Raw genomic sequence first — 16,701 nt, forward strand, 5'->3', positions numbered from 1 at the left:
AAAAAAAAAAAGAGAGAGGGAGAGAGAGAGAAAAAATAGGATATTTGTAGCTAAGTTTTGGGGGTTATATGTGGATTTTGACTGCTCATGGTGTTGGCACGCAGCCTCCCGAACCCTGTGTTGCTCAAAGGTCTACCTTTGTTTTTTCTTGAGTGATTCCAAGATATTTTGATCGACCGGTGGAGCTAATACCGTAATAAACATTTAAATTTCCCTTCACGATATAGAAAAAAGTCTGAACTGTTGTGAATCTTTTGGCTCCCCATGTTGACCATCACTTGGAAGCGCCTGGGTGGCACCATCTGACTCTGGGTTTCAACTCAGGTTGTGATCTCAGGGTCATGAGTTTGAGCCCCACATGGGGCTCAGTGTGGAGTTTGCTTCAAACTCTCTCTCTCCATCTCTCCAGCCCCTCCTCACTGTGCTCCACCTCTCTCAAATACATACATCTACCAAAAACGGGGGGGAGGGGGACACAGCGGTTGATCGAATGGTACCAGAAAAAAAATGTTTTGCCAAAATTAACACGTCCCCCTGGAACTAGCCTGGTGTGCTTTTCTAGACGAGGTTTCTTTGCAACATTTCACTTTAATATTTTCCAGTCTAAAACTGTTTCTTCTATGTCAATACCCTGAGAATATAGGCTCACAATGAAGAGTTTGGGCAGCCGTTTGGCCAAATTTGATGATCTTTTTGAGAGACAAGGGGAGAAAATCTCATTTATCTGCTTTAGGCACACACACACACGAGCGCGCGTGCGTCTTTTGTTTTATCAAGAATATAGCCCAATCTCTCTCTCTCTCTCGTTTTTTAAAATACTTTCTTTATTTGACAGAGGGAGCGAGAAAGCACAAGCGGGAGTCAGGGATGGGCAGAGGGATAGGGAGAAACAGGCTCCCCCCACTGAACAAGGAGCCTGATGCAGGGCTCCATCCCTGGACCCTGGGATCATGACCTAAGTGAGCCAAAGGCAGATAATGACTGAGCCACCCAGGAGTCCCTGTAACCCAATCTCTTAAAATGCACGCAGCGTAACAAGTTTGTCCTCTTCCCGTGTGGTACCTAAACATTTTGTCCTGTATTTTTAGCCTAAATGAATGCCTGCAATCTAAGGGACTATGACCGGGGTAACCAGACAAACCACGGTGTTCAGTCGCTCTGAACAAGGCCCAGGGCCATTCCAGTCTCTGATGAGAGAATCTGGCACGCATCTTACATATTCTTTCTCCAACTGTTTTTCTACCTGCATCAGCCTGTAGATGAATGGAGATCGGACCGGACATCTCTGTGCGGAGCTGAGTCAGGAAACAGGAGAATGTCCTGCCAGTCGGAGGCCTGTTGCCTCTCATGGGGGAATGTTTTTATAATAGGAGTTATCTGTTTATTTATATAAAAGAATGTCAAATGGGAAAATTGCCACTCTCTTTCCAGCCACATCTTGGGGTTGCAACGGAGGTAGCTTTCTTTCTTTTTTTAAGATTTTTATTTATTGGGGCGCCTGGGTGGCTCAGTGGGTTAAAGCCTCTGCCTTTGGCTCAGGTCATGATCCCAGGGTTCTGGGATAGAGCCCCACATCTGGCTCTCCGCTCAGCAGGGAGCCTGCTTCCTCCAATCTCTCTCTCTGCCTGCCCCTCTGCCTACTTGTGATCTCTGTGTGTCAAATAAATTTTTAAAAATCTTTTTTTAAAAAGATTTTTTTATTTTTTAAACTTTTTTTTAAGTTTTTATTTATTTATTTATTTGGAATTTTAATTTAAAAAAAATTTTAATTAAAAAAAATTCAAATAGTGCTCTGAGATTATAGGAAAAAAAATAGCAGCCCAGCCTCCTACAAGCAATCCTTTCAACTCTTTAAACTGTTTCTTCTGACATTTATCTCCAGCTTTCTTTTTTATTTTATTTTTTTAAGTAATCTCTACCCCTATCCTGGGGCTCAAACTTGTGACCCTGAGATCAAGAGTTGCATTCTCTGCCAAATGACTCAGCCAAGAATCCCTATCTCTGTATTTCGAAATAATGTTTTTTCATTTCTTACTTCTTCCTTATTTTAAATATCCTTTACTGACACCTGAGGGAACATAAGACATCATCATCATCCCCCTTACAAAAATACCCACTCATCTCCCCATCTCTCCCCACTCACCCATGACCCCCTCCTCCACAGTGTGTCATAATTTCTGGTGAAATTAATAACTAGTATTGATATTATTAGGATGATGTAAATACTGTTCACTGATGAGCTATGTAGTGTGATAGTTATATTCCCTTCTTTTTCTTTTTAAAATATTTTATTTATTTATTTGACAGAGAGAGACACAGCGAGAGAGGGAACACAAGCAGGGGGAGTGGGAGAGGGAGAAGCAGGCTTCCCGCTGAGCAGGGAGCCCAATGTGGGGCTCGATCCCAAGACCCTGGGATCATGACCTGAGCCAAAGGCAGAGCCCTAACCCACTAAGCCAACCAGGCACCCCACGTGACAGGAATTTAGTATAGAATTAGGAACTCCCGTGAGCATTAGAAGAGTCTAAGGAGCAGAGGTCAAGGGAGCTATGAGTCTTCAAATTCAAAGGAGCTGTGCTAGGGATCTCAGCCTGAAGCATCAAGGTTCTTCACAATCTTGGAGAAGCTTCTACCACTCATCTCAGAATTCAGTGATGAAGAGGGTAACGCTCCAGGAAGCCTCTGTGAGTCTCTTTTACCCACACACTTGCCTATAACTGATTCAACTTCGTCTTCCAAATCACAAATGACTTCCTCTCTGGCCTACTCTATCCCAAAATCATAGAAGAGAGGCACCTGGGTGGCTCAGTTGGCTAAGCATCTGACTCTTGGTTTCAGCTCAGGTTGTGTTCTCAGTGTCCTGAGATTGAGCCCCGTGTTGGGCTCCATACTCAGCTCAGAGTCTGCTTGTCCCTCCTTAACTCCTCTCTCATAAATAAATAAGACCTTAAAAAAAACAGTATAGGAAAGGAGATTCTGGAAAATATAGTTCTCAGCCTTAAAAATGAATGGTGGTTGTGCTAACAATGAACCCAGCACAGTCTATCCTTTTGTCAGCTTGGTGTCCAAATGACTCCTTTTCCACATCTCACCTCTGAGTAAAGGTACTGAGAAATCACACTGTGTGATTCAGCTCTCCTTCCTACAGTCAAACCCAAACAGGAACCCCAGGGTCCTCTTTATCCATCCCTGAGCGGATGTTGCTTTCTTTTCTGATCCTGCTATCCTTTATTTTTAAAAAGATTTATTTATTTTAGAGAGGGAGGGGCGGGGCTAAGGGAGAGAGCAACTCAAGCAGACTCTGCACTGAGCATGGAGCCCAGGGCAGGGCTTGATTCTACCAGCCTGAGACTAGGACCTGAGCTGAAACCAAGAGCCAGGTACTTAGCTGACTGAGCCACCCAGGTGCCCCTGATTCTGCTATCCTATGACCTACTAATTTTTTAAAGATCTTATTTATTTATTTGAGAGAGAGCGAGAAGCAACACAAGCAGGGGGAGTAGGAGAGAGAGAAGCAGGCTCCCCGATGAGCAGGGAGCCCGAGGTGGGGCTCCATCTCAGGACTCCGGGATCATGACCTGAGCCAAAGGCAGATGCTCAAACAACTGAGCCACACAGGAGCCCCCTTATAACCTGCTATTGAGATATGGAAAAAATTATGACTTACACATTAATACTATCAGGTAACAAGAGAATGCGAGAGGAGAAAAGGAGGAGCAGGTACAAAAGACACAGGACATCTTTAACTACTGGCACGCTTGCTTCTGAGATTGGCCACAGGATGTGACTGCTCTTCTTCTACCACCTGTTCTGCCTGTCCCTAGCCGGTCATATTTTGGGGGATGGTGATGGAGTAATATGGTGGGGTGACCTAGATCTTTATTCTTGATGTTTCTGTGCCTTCCTGTTTTAGGTGCTGTGCCTGTTTTAGGTTGCTACAGTTTTCCGTAACTTTTACCACAGACTGTGGGAGTACTAAGTAAGATTACCAAGAGAGTCTCCTGGGTGCCAGGTGTTCTTCCTTGCCCCCACTGTGTAGCAAACCCATCTACCCTTGATCATCAAGACCAGTCACCCCAACCACTAGAGCAACCCTCTTATTTGCTTGACAGAGTCACCAGGTGGCAGTCTCAGCCTCCTGTTCGGTAGGACCAGTGTGTCCCTTCCCATCCCTGGGAACCAAGATCTCGCAACCAGCAGAACCCAAAGTCTTGGGGATGGGAGGCCAATACTCTACTGTAGGTCGTTAGATTAGAAATAGTGGAAGGAGCCATCCCGGTTTCTACCCCTTAATTCCTGAAATCTTGGGGTATCTTTGCTATGGGGAAATTTCACTCTACATTAGTCCCTGGTTAGAGCACGTCTTGCATCTCACGGGACATTATGTCAGCTCCACACAGTGACTGCACCCGGCGGGCACCATAACGAGCTCATCCAAATCCGTTCCACCATCCTATCAGGGCAAGCTTGAGAGCGATGGGAAACACAGTAAGACCAGTGACTTCCAAACAGATGCATTGACAACATCACACTTTCATGAGTCCATGGCTACACTTCATTTGCTGCCAAATAAGGTAAAACCAAAAATGAAGGTGTAAGATTGCAAATATAAATAAGAGAGGAGCTAAGAATAATAATAGGACTGTATTGGAATGTGGTTTGGGTGATACAAGTGAGTTAAATCCTCATCTATAAGAACAGGGAGCCAGTGAATGTGGCTCATTTTGATAAATCAAGAAATGATAGCCAAGCACATCATTGAAAGCTATGGAGAAGAAAGAGTGTCCGGATATGTAGGGTTTATGTTTGGGGAGTTGTGAATAGTGGCAGGGAAGACTGAAGCCTTTCTGTAACCGATTTTTTTTTTTAAGATTATTATTTATTTGACAGAGAGAGAGCATAAGCAGGGGAAGCGGCAGACAGAGGGAGAAGCAGTGTCCCCTCTGAGCAGGTAGATGATACGAGGCTCAGTCTTAGGACTCTGGGATCATGACCTGAGCCGAAGGTGGATGTTTAACTGGCTGAGCCTCCCAGGCGGTCTGATTTTTTTTTTTTTTTTTAAGTAGACCCCATGCCCAATATGGAGCCCAGTGCAGGGCTTGAATGCACAACCTTGAGATCAGCACCTGAGCCAAAATCAAGAATCAGAAGTTTAATCAGATGTTTAGCCACCCAGGTGTCCCACTATAATAATAGATTTTAAAAGATCCTCATTGGGGCACCTGGGTAGCCCAGTGGGAGCCTGCTTCCTCTTCTCTCTCTGCCTGCCTCTCTTCCTGCTTGTGCTCTCTGTCTGTCAAATAAATAAATAAAATCATTAAAAAAATAAATAAAAGAGCTTCATTATTTCTTAATTTTATTAAAGCAATATGTAAATTTTAAAGGAAAAAAAGAGAAAATGAACATCCATCTGGCTTGCCTGTCTTTTAGGAAAACATGCTTGATGACATCATCCATTTTACTCAATAAATCAATGTTTTGTATCCAAACCACCAAAATGCAAAATCCCTCCAATTTGGTCCCAAAGAAATTTGTTTCTGAAGAATGTGCGTATTTTCTTTGCCAGATAAGGAAAACTCTGTTCCACAATGACTTCCTTTTGCCTTCTTAAAAAACTATAATGTTAAAACAGTCAAATGTTTGTGTTGCTTTAATAAGAAGTAAATGTGGGATGCCTGGGTGGCTCAGTTGGTTAAGCTGCTGCCTTCGGCTCAGGTCATGATCCCAGAGTCCTGGGGTGGAGTCCCACATTGGGCTCCTTGCTCAGCAGGGAGCCTGCTTCTGTCTGCTGCTCTACCTGCTTGTGTTCTCTCTCTCTCTCTGACAAATAAATAAATAAATAAATAAATAAAATCTTAAAAAAAAAAAAAAACAAGAAGTAACCTTTCTCAGGTGCCTGATACCATCTTTTTTTTTTTAAATTTAGTTTATTTATTTGAGATGAAGAGAGCAGGAGTGGGGGGAGGGGGAGAAGGAGATGGAAAGGGAGAAGCAGACTCCCCACTGAACCATCCAGGCACCCCCCCCATTTCTTTTCTAGCTTCTCTTGAACATGATTTCATTCACTTGTTCCTTAATCACTTTATGGGGTTAAGTTTTATGTTATTATATTGTTTGTCTCTTAATATATAGGAATCGGTGATGCATTCTAGATATTAACTTTTTCTCCTTTATGTATGTTGCAAATATTTTTTCTAAGTCTGTTATTTATTTGTTTTTTTAATTTTGGGCACAGGAAATTTTTATAAAGTCAGAATTATTAGTCTTCTTTGTTATGCTTCCTATCTTATTTAAGATCTTCCCTAACTCAAGGTTAAAAACAATTTTTAAAATATTTTATCCATTCTGTATCCCTTTCCCTCTGGAAACCACTGTATCTCCCACATTTCATTAAGTTGTATTTTCATTTTCATTTAGTTCAAAATATTTTTTTAAGATTTTATTTATTTATTTGACAGAAAGAGACACAGCGAGAGAGGGAACACAAGCAGGGGGAGTGGGAGAGGGAGAAGCAGGCTTCCCACTGAGCGGGGGGCCGGAAGCGGGGCTTTATCGCAGGGTCCTGGTATCATGACCCGAGCCAAAGGCAGATGCTTAGCAACTGAGCCACCCAGGCACCCCTAATTCTCATTTTTTTAAAAGATTTTATTTATTTATTTGACAGAGATTACAAGTGGGCAGAGAGGCAGGCAGAGAGAGAGAGGAGGAAGCAGGCTCCCTGCTGAGCAGAGAGCCCGATGTGGGGCTTGATCCCAGGACTCTGGGATCATGACCTGAGCCAAAGGCAGAGGCTTTAACCCACTGAGCCACCCAGGCACCCCCCTAAGCCTCATTTTTATCATCTACTCTGATGGTCTGTGTCTTTCAATTGTTGTAGTTATGGCATTGATATTTAATATGATTGTTAAATAGTTGTAATACTATCTACCATATTTGTTACTGTTTTCTGTTCATTGTTCTTTGTTTCTCTTTTCCTCTTCCACTCTTTTCCCATCTTGTCTGGTTTTAACTGGGCCTTTTTTTTTTTTAATATTATTTATTTATTTATTTATTAAAGATTTTATTTATTTATTTGACAGAGAGAAATCACAAGTAGATGGAGAGGCAGGCAGAGAGAGAGAGGGAAGCGGGTTCCCTGCTGAGCAGAGAGCCCGATGTGGGACTCGATCCCAGGACCCTGAGATCATGACCTGAGCCGAAGGCAGAGCCTTAACCCACTGAGCCACCCAGGCACCCCTAAGATTATTTTTAAGTACTCTCTCTACACCCAATATGGAACTCAAACTTACAACCCCAAGATCAAGAGTTGCAAGCTCTACCAATTGAGCCAGCCCGGTGTTCCTTTAACTGAGCCTTTTTTTTTTTTTTTTTTAAGATTTTATTCATTTATTTGACAGACAGACAGAGATCACAAGTAGGCAGAGAGGCAGGCAGAGGGAGAGGACCCTGAGATCATTACCTGAGCCAAAGGCAGAGGCTTAATCCTCTGAGCCACCCAGGTGCCCCTTAACTGAGCCTTTTATTATTCCATTTCTCTCTTCCCTTCACATATCAATTACACTTTTTATTTAAAACTATTTTAAGTGGTTGCCCTTGATTATACATTTACAGTGAATCCAAGTTCTCTTTAGAATAACACCTACCACTTCATGGTAGTGCAAAACTTTAGAACATTTCCAATTTCACCCTCTCATCTCTGATAACATTGCTGTCATTCATTTCACTTATTAATAAGCTATAATTACCAAATGCATGGCTGCTATGATTAAACAACCTGGGTTATCTGTTAGATTAATTAAGAATATGAAAAAGAAGGGGCACCTGGCTGGCTCAGTTGGTGGAACATGTGACTCTTGAACTTGGGGTTGTGACTTTGAGCCCCACCTCAGGTATGGAGCCAACTTAGTAAAGTAAAAACTAGGGGCACCTGGGTGGCTCAGTTGGTTGAGTGGCTGCCTTTGGCTCAGGTTGTGATCCCAGGGTCCTGAGATGGAGCCCCACATCCGCCTCCTTTCTCAGCAGGGAGCCTGCTTCTCCCTCTGCCACTCTGTCTGCCTGTGCGCTCGCTCTCTCTCTCTCTGAGAAATAAATAAAATCTTAAAAAAAAAAGAATATGAAAACAAAAAAATTTTTTTACCTTACTTATTCCTTCTTTAAAGCTCTTCTTTTCTTTATTTAGATCAGAGTTTCTGACCTATGTCATTTTTCTCCTTTGTGAAGAATTTCTTCTAACATTTCTTGCAAAGCAAAGCTACTGGCAATGAAGTTCCTCAATTTTTGTTTGTCTGAGAAAGTCTTTACTATTTCTCCTTCACTTTTGAAGGTATGTGTAGCTAGATACAGTACTCTAGGTTTGTGGCATTTTTCTTTCCACATGAACTATCTTCTTTTGCTCTCTCACTGTTTGCATGGTTTCTGAGGAGAAGTCCAATGTAATTCTGTCTTTGCTTTTTTATAGGTAAGGGTTTGTTTGTTTGGGTGTTTAATTTCTCCTCCAGTTTCTTTCAAGATTTTCTCCATCTTTAATTTTCTTTAGTTGGAATATGATATGCCTAGGAGTTTAGATGTTTTATGTGTTTATTCTGCCTAGTGTTCCCCGAAACCACCAGATCTGTGATTTTCTTTCATTAATTTTTTGAAATTATCAGTCATTATTGTTTTAAGTATTTCTTTTGTACCTTTCTCTCTTCACCTTTTGGTATTCCCAGTATGCCTATGCAACACCTTTCATAATAGTCACAAAATTTGTGGATGTTCTGTTCTCTTCTCTTCATTCATCCTTCTATTTACACTTCAGTTTTAGAAGTTTCTCTTGACAAGTCTTCAAGTTAATTGATTCTTTCCTCTGCCACGTCCAGGTCTACTGCTGAGCCCATCAAAGGTATTCTTCACTTCTGTCATAGTGTTTTTGATTTCTCACATTTCCTTTCCCTTCTGAGAGTTTCCATCTCTCTGCTTATGTCACCTATCTGTTCTTACATGTTGGCCACTTTGTCCATCAAAGCCATTAGCACATTCATTATAGCTTTTAAAATTCCCAATCTGAGAATTCCAACATCTCTGCCAGAGCCAAGTCTAGCTCTGATGCTTGTTGTCTCTTGTTTTTTGTCTTTAATTAATGCCTTGTAATTTTTTGGTTGAAAGTTGGGCATGATGCATCATGTGGAGGAAACTGAGGTAAAGAGACCTTTAGTGTGAAATTTCGTATTTACCTTGCTAGGGTTTAGTCCATATTCATTGTTTGCCATAGCCATAAGTGTCAGAGGCAAAATATTCCTCAGGTGCCTTCAATCTGTCTTGGTATCTTTGGGTTTTCCTAGAAACTTCTTTTTAAATTAGGTCTGAGGTGGGCAATTCTTTCACTCGTATCCCATTCTTATCCAGGAGCCCCACTGATGTGGTGGAAAGGTGTGGAGAAAGGGAAGGCTAGATGGGGGCTAGAGAGGTATCTCATTCTCTCCAGGTCCGGTTTGGCATTAAGGGCCATCCTACTTTCTTTTGAGGGCATTCTTGTGAAGGTTAAACTCACAAAGGTGGGAGCATCCCTTAAGATTGGACCCCCCACCTTGTACTTTTTAAATTTTCAAACTTGTCCACACTGAGCCACACCAGCAATACATCAATTACAGTTTGGATCTTCCTTCTCTAGTAGTGGTTCCTATGGAGGGTTCTGCTCCAGAAAGCTGAAATTCTGTTTCTGCCTGCCTGCCTCTCCAATTTTGGGGCAAAACTTGTCCTATGATCTTAGTTCTCTGAAGGATCTAAGAAGACTTGTTGTTTTTCAGCTGGCTGATTTCCAGTGCCAGGCCAGGAAACTAGAAGTCCAGATACATTTGTATCCGGACTGCCCCCCCCCACACCCCCACAATACTTACTTTTTATTTTTATTTTTAAAAAGATTTATTTATTTGAGAGAGAGACAGTGAGAGAGAGCATGAGAGGGCAGAAGGTCAGAGGGAGAAGCAGACTTCCTGCAGAGCCAGGAGCCCAATGTGGGACTGGAGCCTGGGACTCTGGGATCATGACTTGAGCTGAAGGCAGTGGCTTAACCAACTCAGCCACCCAGGCACCCTTCCCCCCATACTTACTGTATCAATTGTTTAAAATCTTTCCATGATCAATCACTACAGCCATCTTTTTTTTCTGTAGATTTTAATAATATTTAGTATAAAGTACTTTCTTATAAATTTATTATCTAGAATTATGTGCAGATCTATTTCTGTTGACTGCATCTGAATTTTTTTGAATTTTTTCTCTTGACTCAGTCACATTTGTCTGTTTCTTGGCATGTTCAGTATTTATTATTTATACAGGCATTATGGATGATATGGCACAGAGATTCTGGGTTCTGTTGTAATTCTCTGAAGAATGTTGAGTTTTGTTCTTCAGGTGGTTGAATTACGGAACATCACTCCAAACTTGTGGAGGCTGGGCTTTAAGTTTCACGAGGGCAGATATATTTTGATTTTGCCCTTAGTTCTAGGGCAGATCTCATCTTTAGAATGTAGTTTTCATTCCCAAGGTGTGGCCCTTTGGGGGTTTAGAAGGAAAACTGAGGCCTTTACCAAGCTCCTCTGTCAGACTTCAAACTCGTCCATGGAACTGATAGCAAGTGAATCTCTCCTCAGCTTTTGGCCTTCCAGCTCTTTGTCTTTCCCTGGAGTCCCTGGAATTGTTGCCCACAGGTGGGCAGTTGAGGCCAGCCACATATCTGAAGTTTACAGCTTCCAGCTCCTCACCCACAGAGGCTCCAAACTTCCCAGCGTTGCCCCCTGGGTTTCCAGCAGCGGTGGTGTGGTGTCCCCATCTTCTGCCTCTTCAGCCACTGGACCTGTGGCTTCCTGTTTGAGGTCTGGGAGAGAGAACCCTCAGGGAAAAGCAGCTCTTCTTCTTCTTCAAGATTTTATTCATTTATTTGACAGAGAGAGACAAGCGAGAGAGAGAACACAAGCAAAGGGAGTAGGAGAGGGAGAAGCAGGTTTCCCGTTGAGCAGGGAGCCGGATGCAGGGCTGATCCCGGGATCAGGCTGGGCGCGCAGGCTGGGCACAGCGAGGCGCAGAAGCGCGTCCTGGACACCCGGGCCATGACCCAAGCCGAAGGCAGACGCCTAATGACTGAGCCACCCAGGCGCCCCAAAAGCAGCTTTTCTTTCAAGAGCTGCTGCCTCCGTCTAGTTTCTGTCTGCTTGTTGTTCTTCTCCAGTGCTTTCAGGCAGTGGTTTCATATATTTTGTCCACATTTCATAAAGCAGAGCGTTTTGTAATTACTGGAAGTAGAAACTCAATCTGTAATCCGTAGCATCCATTCAGAAAGTGAACTACTAAAACAAGCTACAAAATTAAGACCTACCCTCAAGGCGGATACCTTTTAAGTCAGATTATTAGGGCTGAGGCGGAAGTTGACGTGAGCCCCGCCCCCACAAACAGCTCCGCCCCTCGCACGCCCCGCCCCTCGCTCACGCCCGTTTCCATGGCGACGCGGCGCCAAGCTGTGGCAGCCCAGCAACCGAGTGGGCGTGCAGCAGCGGCTACATGAGCGCGGGGGTGGCGGCGGCCGGGCAGCGCCCCCCCAGCTCGGGGATCCCGGGCTCTCGGGGCGCGTCGCGCCCGCGCCCCCGCCAGCCCGCGGTCGTCCAGCACTCCGGACAGCACGGCGCGCAGGCTGGGCACAGCGAGGCGCAGAAGCGGGTCCTGGACCTGGAGAAGAGCCTGCAGTTCCTGCAGCAGCAGCACTCTGAGACGCTGGTCAAGCTCCACGAGGAGATCGAGTACCTCAAGCGGGAGAACAAGGGTGAGTCCGTGCGGCGGGGCCGCGGCTGGGGCGCCCACCGCCGCTGGGGCCCGAGGAGGACTCAGACCTGCTGCCCGCGGGTGCCTCCAGCACGGAAACACGCGTGGACTCTAGAACACGTAGGGTTTTAAGGAGGACAGACACAGGGCAGCAAGTCAAACCCCGGGTCCTGCCATGCGGGGCTTGGACTCCCTTCCCCCGCCATCGGCCCCAAACCAGGGTGGTCTTGGGGGTCGGGGTGCATCGGGGCCATCTAGCCATCTGGCAGGGCAGCCTGTCCGTGGCATTTCCCACAGTAAGCCCGGTGGCAGTCTCGTCTCTAGGAATCAGGCCCAACTGTTTAAAACTTTTTGCGGAAGTAAAAAGTGCGAGCATACAGCTCAATGATTTTAACAACCTAAATGCGCCCAAATCAAGGGCCTATATGCCCGGCACCATCCAGCTCTCCCGCCTACCGGAGTGTCTTCAGGGCAAGGCCTTCCTAACTTGGCCCTGCTTGTGGCTCCTCACCCCCATGGGCCAGGCCTGAAGCGGAACCTGTCTTTTACTCTGCTTCCCTCTCTCTTCTCCCTTATGTTTTAGCTGGAGCTCTTCCCCCCAAGCACCTAGTCCTACCTCAGTTTCTCCCCACCCTTCTCCTGCTGTCCACTTGAAGTGCTAAGTATGAGATCAAGGGGTCCCCATTATGTCAGGACTCCACCTCCCCTTGACATGAGGAGTTTTGAGTCAAGGTCATGTGTGAAGTCTCTCAGGGGTTCAGCAGGAGGGGAGCACCCGGGACAAGGCAGACCTCTTCTCTCAAACTGGCAGCAGCTTCAGAAATGACGGAAGCATGTGTTTGCTTTCAGATCTCCATTACAAGCTAATAATGAGTCAGAAGCCAAAGAAAGGTAAGAATGAGGCCCTCGGGTGGCTGATGGGAAGTTACTGATGTCTGGAACAGCCCCTGGGTTGCTTGTGTTCACCCAGCTAGCTGCACTGGCCTATCCCAGTGAGGAGGGGTCCTGGGGGACCTGGAGAGATGCCACTGCCCCCAGCCATGGTTTGGGCGACTGTGCACTGAAGCACAGAGGTGGGGCTCTCGGGGATCCCAAGGCCTAAGGTCTGGGCAGCAGGGAAACAGGCAGAGCAGCTGCCCTCCCTAGCGTTGCTGCTCTGATGGATTCTGACTTGGATTCTGGCTATGGTAGCCCCCAGGCTCCCTCTGCAAGGCTGGCAAGCACTGGGCAGCCCCAGCCCTGGGCCTCTGGCTCGTCACTTCCTAGCACAGAAGGCTCTGTACTAGGAAGGCACAGTCCGTTCAGAGAGCCTCCCTGCCCGTCTCCACAGTGACCAAGAGGGCTGGGTGAAGGCAGTGGAGATGGAGAGACCCACAGCCACTTACCCAATGCCCTTCCTCATCCTGATAGTAGCCCATTCACTTTGCGTGTCCCCCAGCCCAGCCTGCTCTCCCCACTTACCTTTGGGGCCTGGTCTGGGTGGTGCTAGCCTGGAGCCCCAGTCTTGGGAGGTGTCCAGGGCTCCTTTTCTAGGGGACACAGAGAATGGTGTGGTGGTGGGCCCTCCCCCGACAGGGAGGAGCAGCTCCGGTGAGCTGTCCTCAGCAAGTGGCAGGGCCTGTTGGTGGTCCCAGTGTGGAGATGCCAGGGGTACCCAGTGGGACCTCAGAAGAGGTCATCCTCCTTCAGGGCTTCTTTGGGCCTAAGCCCACTGCTTTCTGGATGGCCCTTCAAGAAATCGCCTTTCCCCCGGCCTTGGCTCTGCCTCACCAGAGTTGGGGAGGGCCCTGTGTGAGCACACAGGCGGGCACAGGCCGCAGGCCCCTCACCCATGGAGAGGAGCGGGGATGGAAGCATCTGGGGACACTAGGATGGAAGTGGCATCATTCCTGCCATCTCCAACTGACCCTGTGCCTTCTCCCACAGGCAGCATTTCCAGTTCCAGCTTTCATTCCATCAAGTCCGTCTCAAATTCGACGTCAGGTGAGCACGCCAGCACCCTCTGTGAGCTCAGGGTCGGGGAGGGACACATGCCTCATGGGGACCCTGGGCCCAATGGCCAATGTGGGGCATTGAAAGCCCCATGGGCTTGGCTACAAAGGGAGTGAACACCAACATGGGGCACAAGGCCCTATGGCAGATGCCCCCCGACATACGGAAAGAGGAGCCTCTGTGCCTCACTAAGTGGTCTTCCAGGGAGGGGTGGCACACAGGTGGCCTGGCAGAAGCCCTGCTCATTAGGACCCCCCACCAAGCAGGCAGGAAGCAGAGGCGGGGGGTGGGGAGAGGCGGCTGCGCCTGGAGTTCTGGGCTTGTGGTGTCATTTGCAGAGTTAGGGGTTGATAGCTTCTTCTTCCCACTCTGCCTTCCTCAGGCCAGGCGTCCTTGCAAAGGAGCAGCCCTTGCCCCTCCTCTGCGGGCCCCAGGCAGGCAGTAGGCATTGTCCTTGGAAAGGACACTGGCGCAGGCTGGGTCCCAGACCTCCCACTCAGTGTTATTTTGCCCAGAATGGGGCATTGCCTCAGAGTCGGGGAACAGCTGTGGGGCCACCCCCAGCCCTGGCCTTCCCTGACTACATGGAGCCAGCTTTTCACAGAACCTCAGACCCTTGGGTTTGGATCTCCCAGCAGCCCCCCGATGGGGGCTCTGTTACCATCTCTTGGTGGAAACTGAGGCAAACTCCATGGGCATACACAGCTGATCCTGGGCGACTCAGGCGCGGTTCTCGATGCCCACAGTGACCGCCTTGGCTGCTGTCAACTCTCAAGGCAAGGCCCGGACCCAGCTCAGCTTCTCCAAGAGGCAAGACTCGAAAGCTGATGTTCCCCAGAAGATGGACCTGGAAGAAGAGACCCCAGTTGCTGCCCTGTTCCACAACAGCAAGCTGGACAAAGCCCCAGGGATGCAGGGGCCGGCCAAGTAAGGGCTCGCCCAGACCCCGTGGGCCCAGCGCTCCATTTACCAAGCTCACACTCTGCCACCAGCCAGCTGCTCAGCCCCTCCAAATGGGCCAGTCTGCCGGTGAGCGCAGACTTGCTCCAGGCTTGCCCATCCAGTGGGCACTGCCTTCCCCCTTTCCCCAGGGGGTCTGCAGGGTCTCTATGCTGACTCAAGCCCACACAAGGATGCCAACAGCAGCCTCCAAAACCGTTTTCTCACAGAAATGGAACAAAGTGATTTGGCCTTTAAATTACCCTGCTATTCACCAAGTCGGGGAATAAGTAAGTCAGGTTCCTGGGCTCACCCCGGGAAGTGTGCTCAGCTCTGTGAGGCGCAGAGCTGGCAGGCCAGAGCAAGACCAGGCTGACACTTGAGTTTCTGGGACTGCCCTGGAAAGCAGCAAGGAACCTGGACCTTTTTTTTTTTTAAAGACTTTATTTATTTGACAGATCACAAGTAGGCAGAGAGGCAGACAGACAGAAGAGAGGAGGAAGCAGGCTCCCCGATGAGCAGAGAGCCTGATGCGGGGCTCGATTTCAGGACCCGGGGATCATGACCTGAGCCGAAGGCAGAGGCTTTAACCCACTGAGCCACCCAGGCGCCCCAGGAACCTGGACTTGGCATCCAAAAACAGAGACCCCATTGTCCCCTGGGTAGGGGCAACCAGCAGGCTTCCGCTTCTCAGCACAGTCCTTAGATTCTCTCAACCAGGCTCACAGGTGTGGGGGTCAGGACTGAGGGTGGCCCCGCAGCTTGAACCACCTTGAAACGTCAGGGCACCTTGAGAGAGGAGAAAGGGATGGACCCAGGTCCCAGCTGGCACCGGAGCCCCCCACCTGGTGCCGGGAGCACCCTAGTCAGCAGAAGGGACCCAGTCCCTGAGGAGGCTGTGTGGACACCCCTCCTCCCCACACCATTCTCAGGCTGGAGCAGGAGCTGCCCAGAAGAGAGGTGGGGGGTGGTTAGACCAAGCCTGGCAGGCTAGCTCCAGGCTGCTGCAGTGACTGTTCCAGAGAGGAAGAAGGGGAGACCTCCAGTGCAGTGGCGAGCTCCACGGCAGGCAACCAGCACAAGGGCAAGCAGCCCCCCGCGATGAGCCTGCCTCCATACCTGCGCAAGCCCACCACGATTCAGCAATGTGAGGTTATCATCCGCCAGCTGTGGAACGCCAACCTCCTGCAGGCCCAAGAGGTGAGGCTCGGGACCCCGATCTGCCCCCCGCCACCTCTGCAGAGCCTGCCCACTGCCCCTCTTCTCCCTGCCTTCCAGTTGCAACACCTCAAGGCCCTCCTGGAAGAGAATCAGAGACCCAAGGCTGCCCCTGAGGAGCCTGGGCCCAGCTCTCCCAAGTGAGTAAGAGCCTCACAGCCCTCACCCCGCCCCACCCTACCCCAGCAAGGTCTTCTCCTCTGGGGCTCACTGCTGACTCCTCCCTCACCAGGGACCAGGAGGCCCTTCACCAGGGAGCCATGCAGCTCCCCAAGGTCCCCACCAAGGGCGTCCCCAAGAAATGGTGAGTTGCACTGGCAGGGGGAGGTTGAGGTGGCCTCCAAACCCCGTATGGGGTGCAGAAGAGATTGGGACCCAGATGGCTCCGTGTTTTGCCTGGGGCCGCATTGGGCTGGGCTTCTGCTCCCAGGGGCTCTGCAGTGCCCGCCCTCTGCCCGAACAGCCTGATTCTGAGCCCGATGCCCATGGCAGAGCGCTCCATCCTGCCGGCACTGAAGCAGACCCTGAAGAGCAACTTCGCCGAGCGGCAGAAGAGGCTGCAGGTGGTGCAGAGCCGGCGGCTGCACCGCTCGGTGCTCTGAGGCCAGCGGCGCCCATCTGCGCCTGCGCAGCACCTCTCGGCCAGGCCTGTGACCAACCCCCCCATCCCCCCCCCCCCCCCCCCCCCCCGGCTGGAGATCCTCACCCTCTCTAGATAGCACTTCCAGACAATTCTCATACGTTTAGGCCAACTGAAATTCC

The 16,701-nt window shown here is 48.6% G+C and overlaps 1 protein-coding gene across 1 annotated transcript; it reads left to right on the forward strand.

Moving 5' to 3' along the window:
• Nucleotides 1-9,153: 9,153 nt before the first annotated feature.
• On the forward strand, nucleotides 9,154-16,619 carry CCDC74B (coiled-coil domain containing 74B). The gene is made up of 9 exons (XM_059408053.1): nucleotides 9,154-9,177; nucleotides 11,428-11,791; nucleotides 12,640-12,681; nucleotides 13,717-13,773; nucleotides 14,529-14,709; nucleotides 15,744-15,921; nucleotides 16,000-16,079; nucleotides 16,172-16,243; nucleotides 16,403-16,619. Exons 1-9 carry the CDS (start codon nucleotides 9,154-9,156, stop codon nucleotides 16,539-16,541), a joined length of 1,137 nt encoding a protein of 378 aa, XP_059264036.1. The 3' UTR covers nucleotides 16,542-16,619.
• The last annotated feature ends 82 nt before the right edge of the window (nucleotides 16,620-16,701 follow it).

The sequence above is a fragment of the Mustela nigripes genome, chromosome 8, assembly GCF_022355385.1.
Source record: "Mustela nigripes isolate SB6536 chromosome 8, MUSNIG.SB6536, whole genome shotgun sequence".
NCBI lineage: Eukaryota > Metazoa > Chordata > Mammalia > Carnivora > Mustelidae > Mustela > Mustela nigripes.

What these genes read in the sequence shown, in the direction of transcription:
- CCDC74B (XM_059408053.1), top strand. Translation starts at nt 9,154, where the DNA reads ATGCATCATGTGGAGGAAACTGAG. An exon ending in GGGATGCAGGGGCCGGCCAA is followed by an intron (nt 14,710 to 15,743) that starts GTAAGGGCTCGC and finishes TGACTGTTCCAG; the next exon opens with AGAGGAAGAAGGGGAGACCT. An exon ending in ACCTCCTGCAGGCCCAAGAG is followed by an intron (nt 15,922 to 15,999) that starts GTGAGGCTCGGG and finishes CCTGCCTTCCAG; the next exon opens with TTGCAACACCTCAAGGCCCT.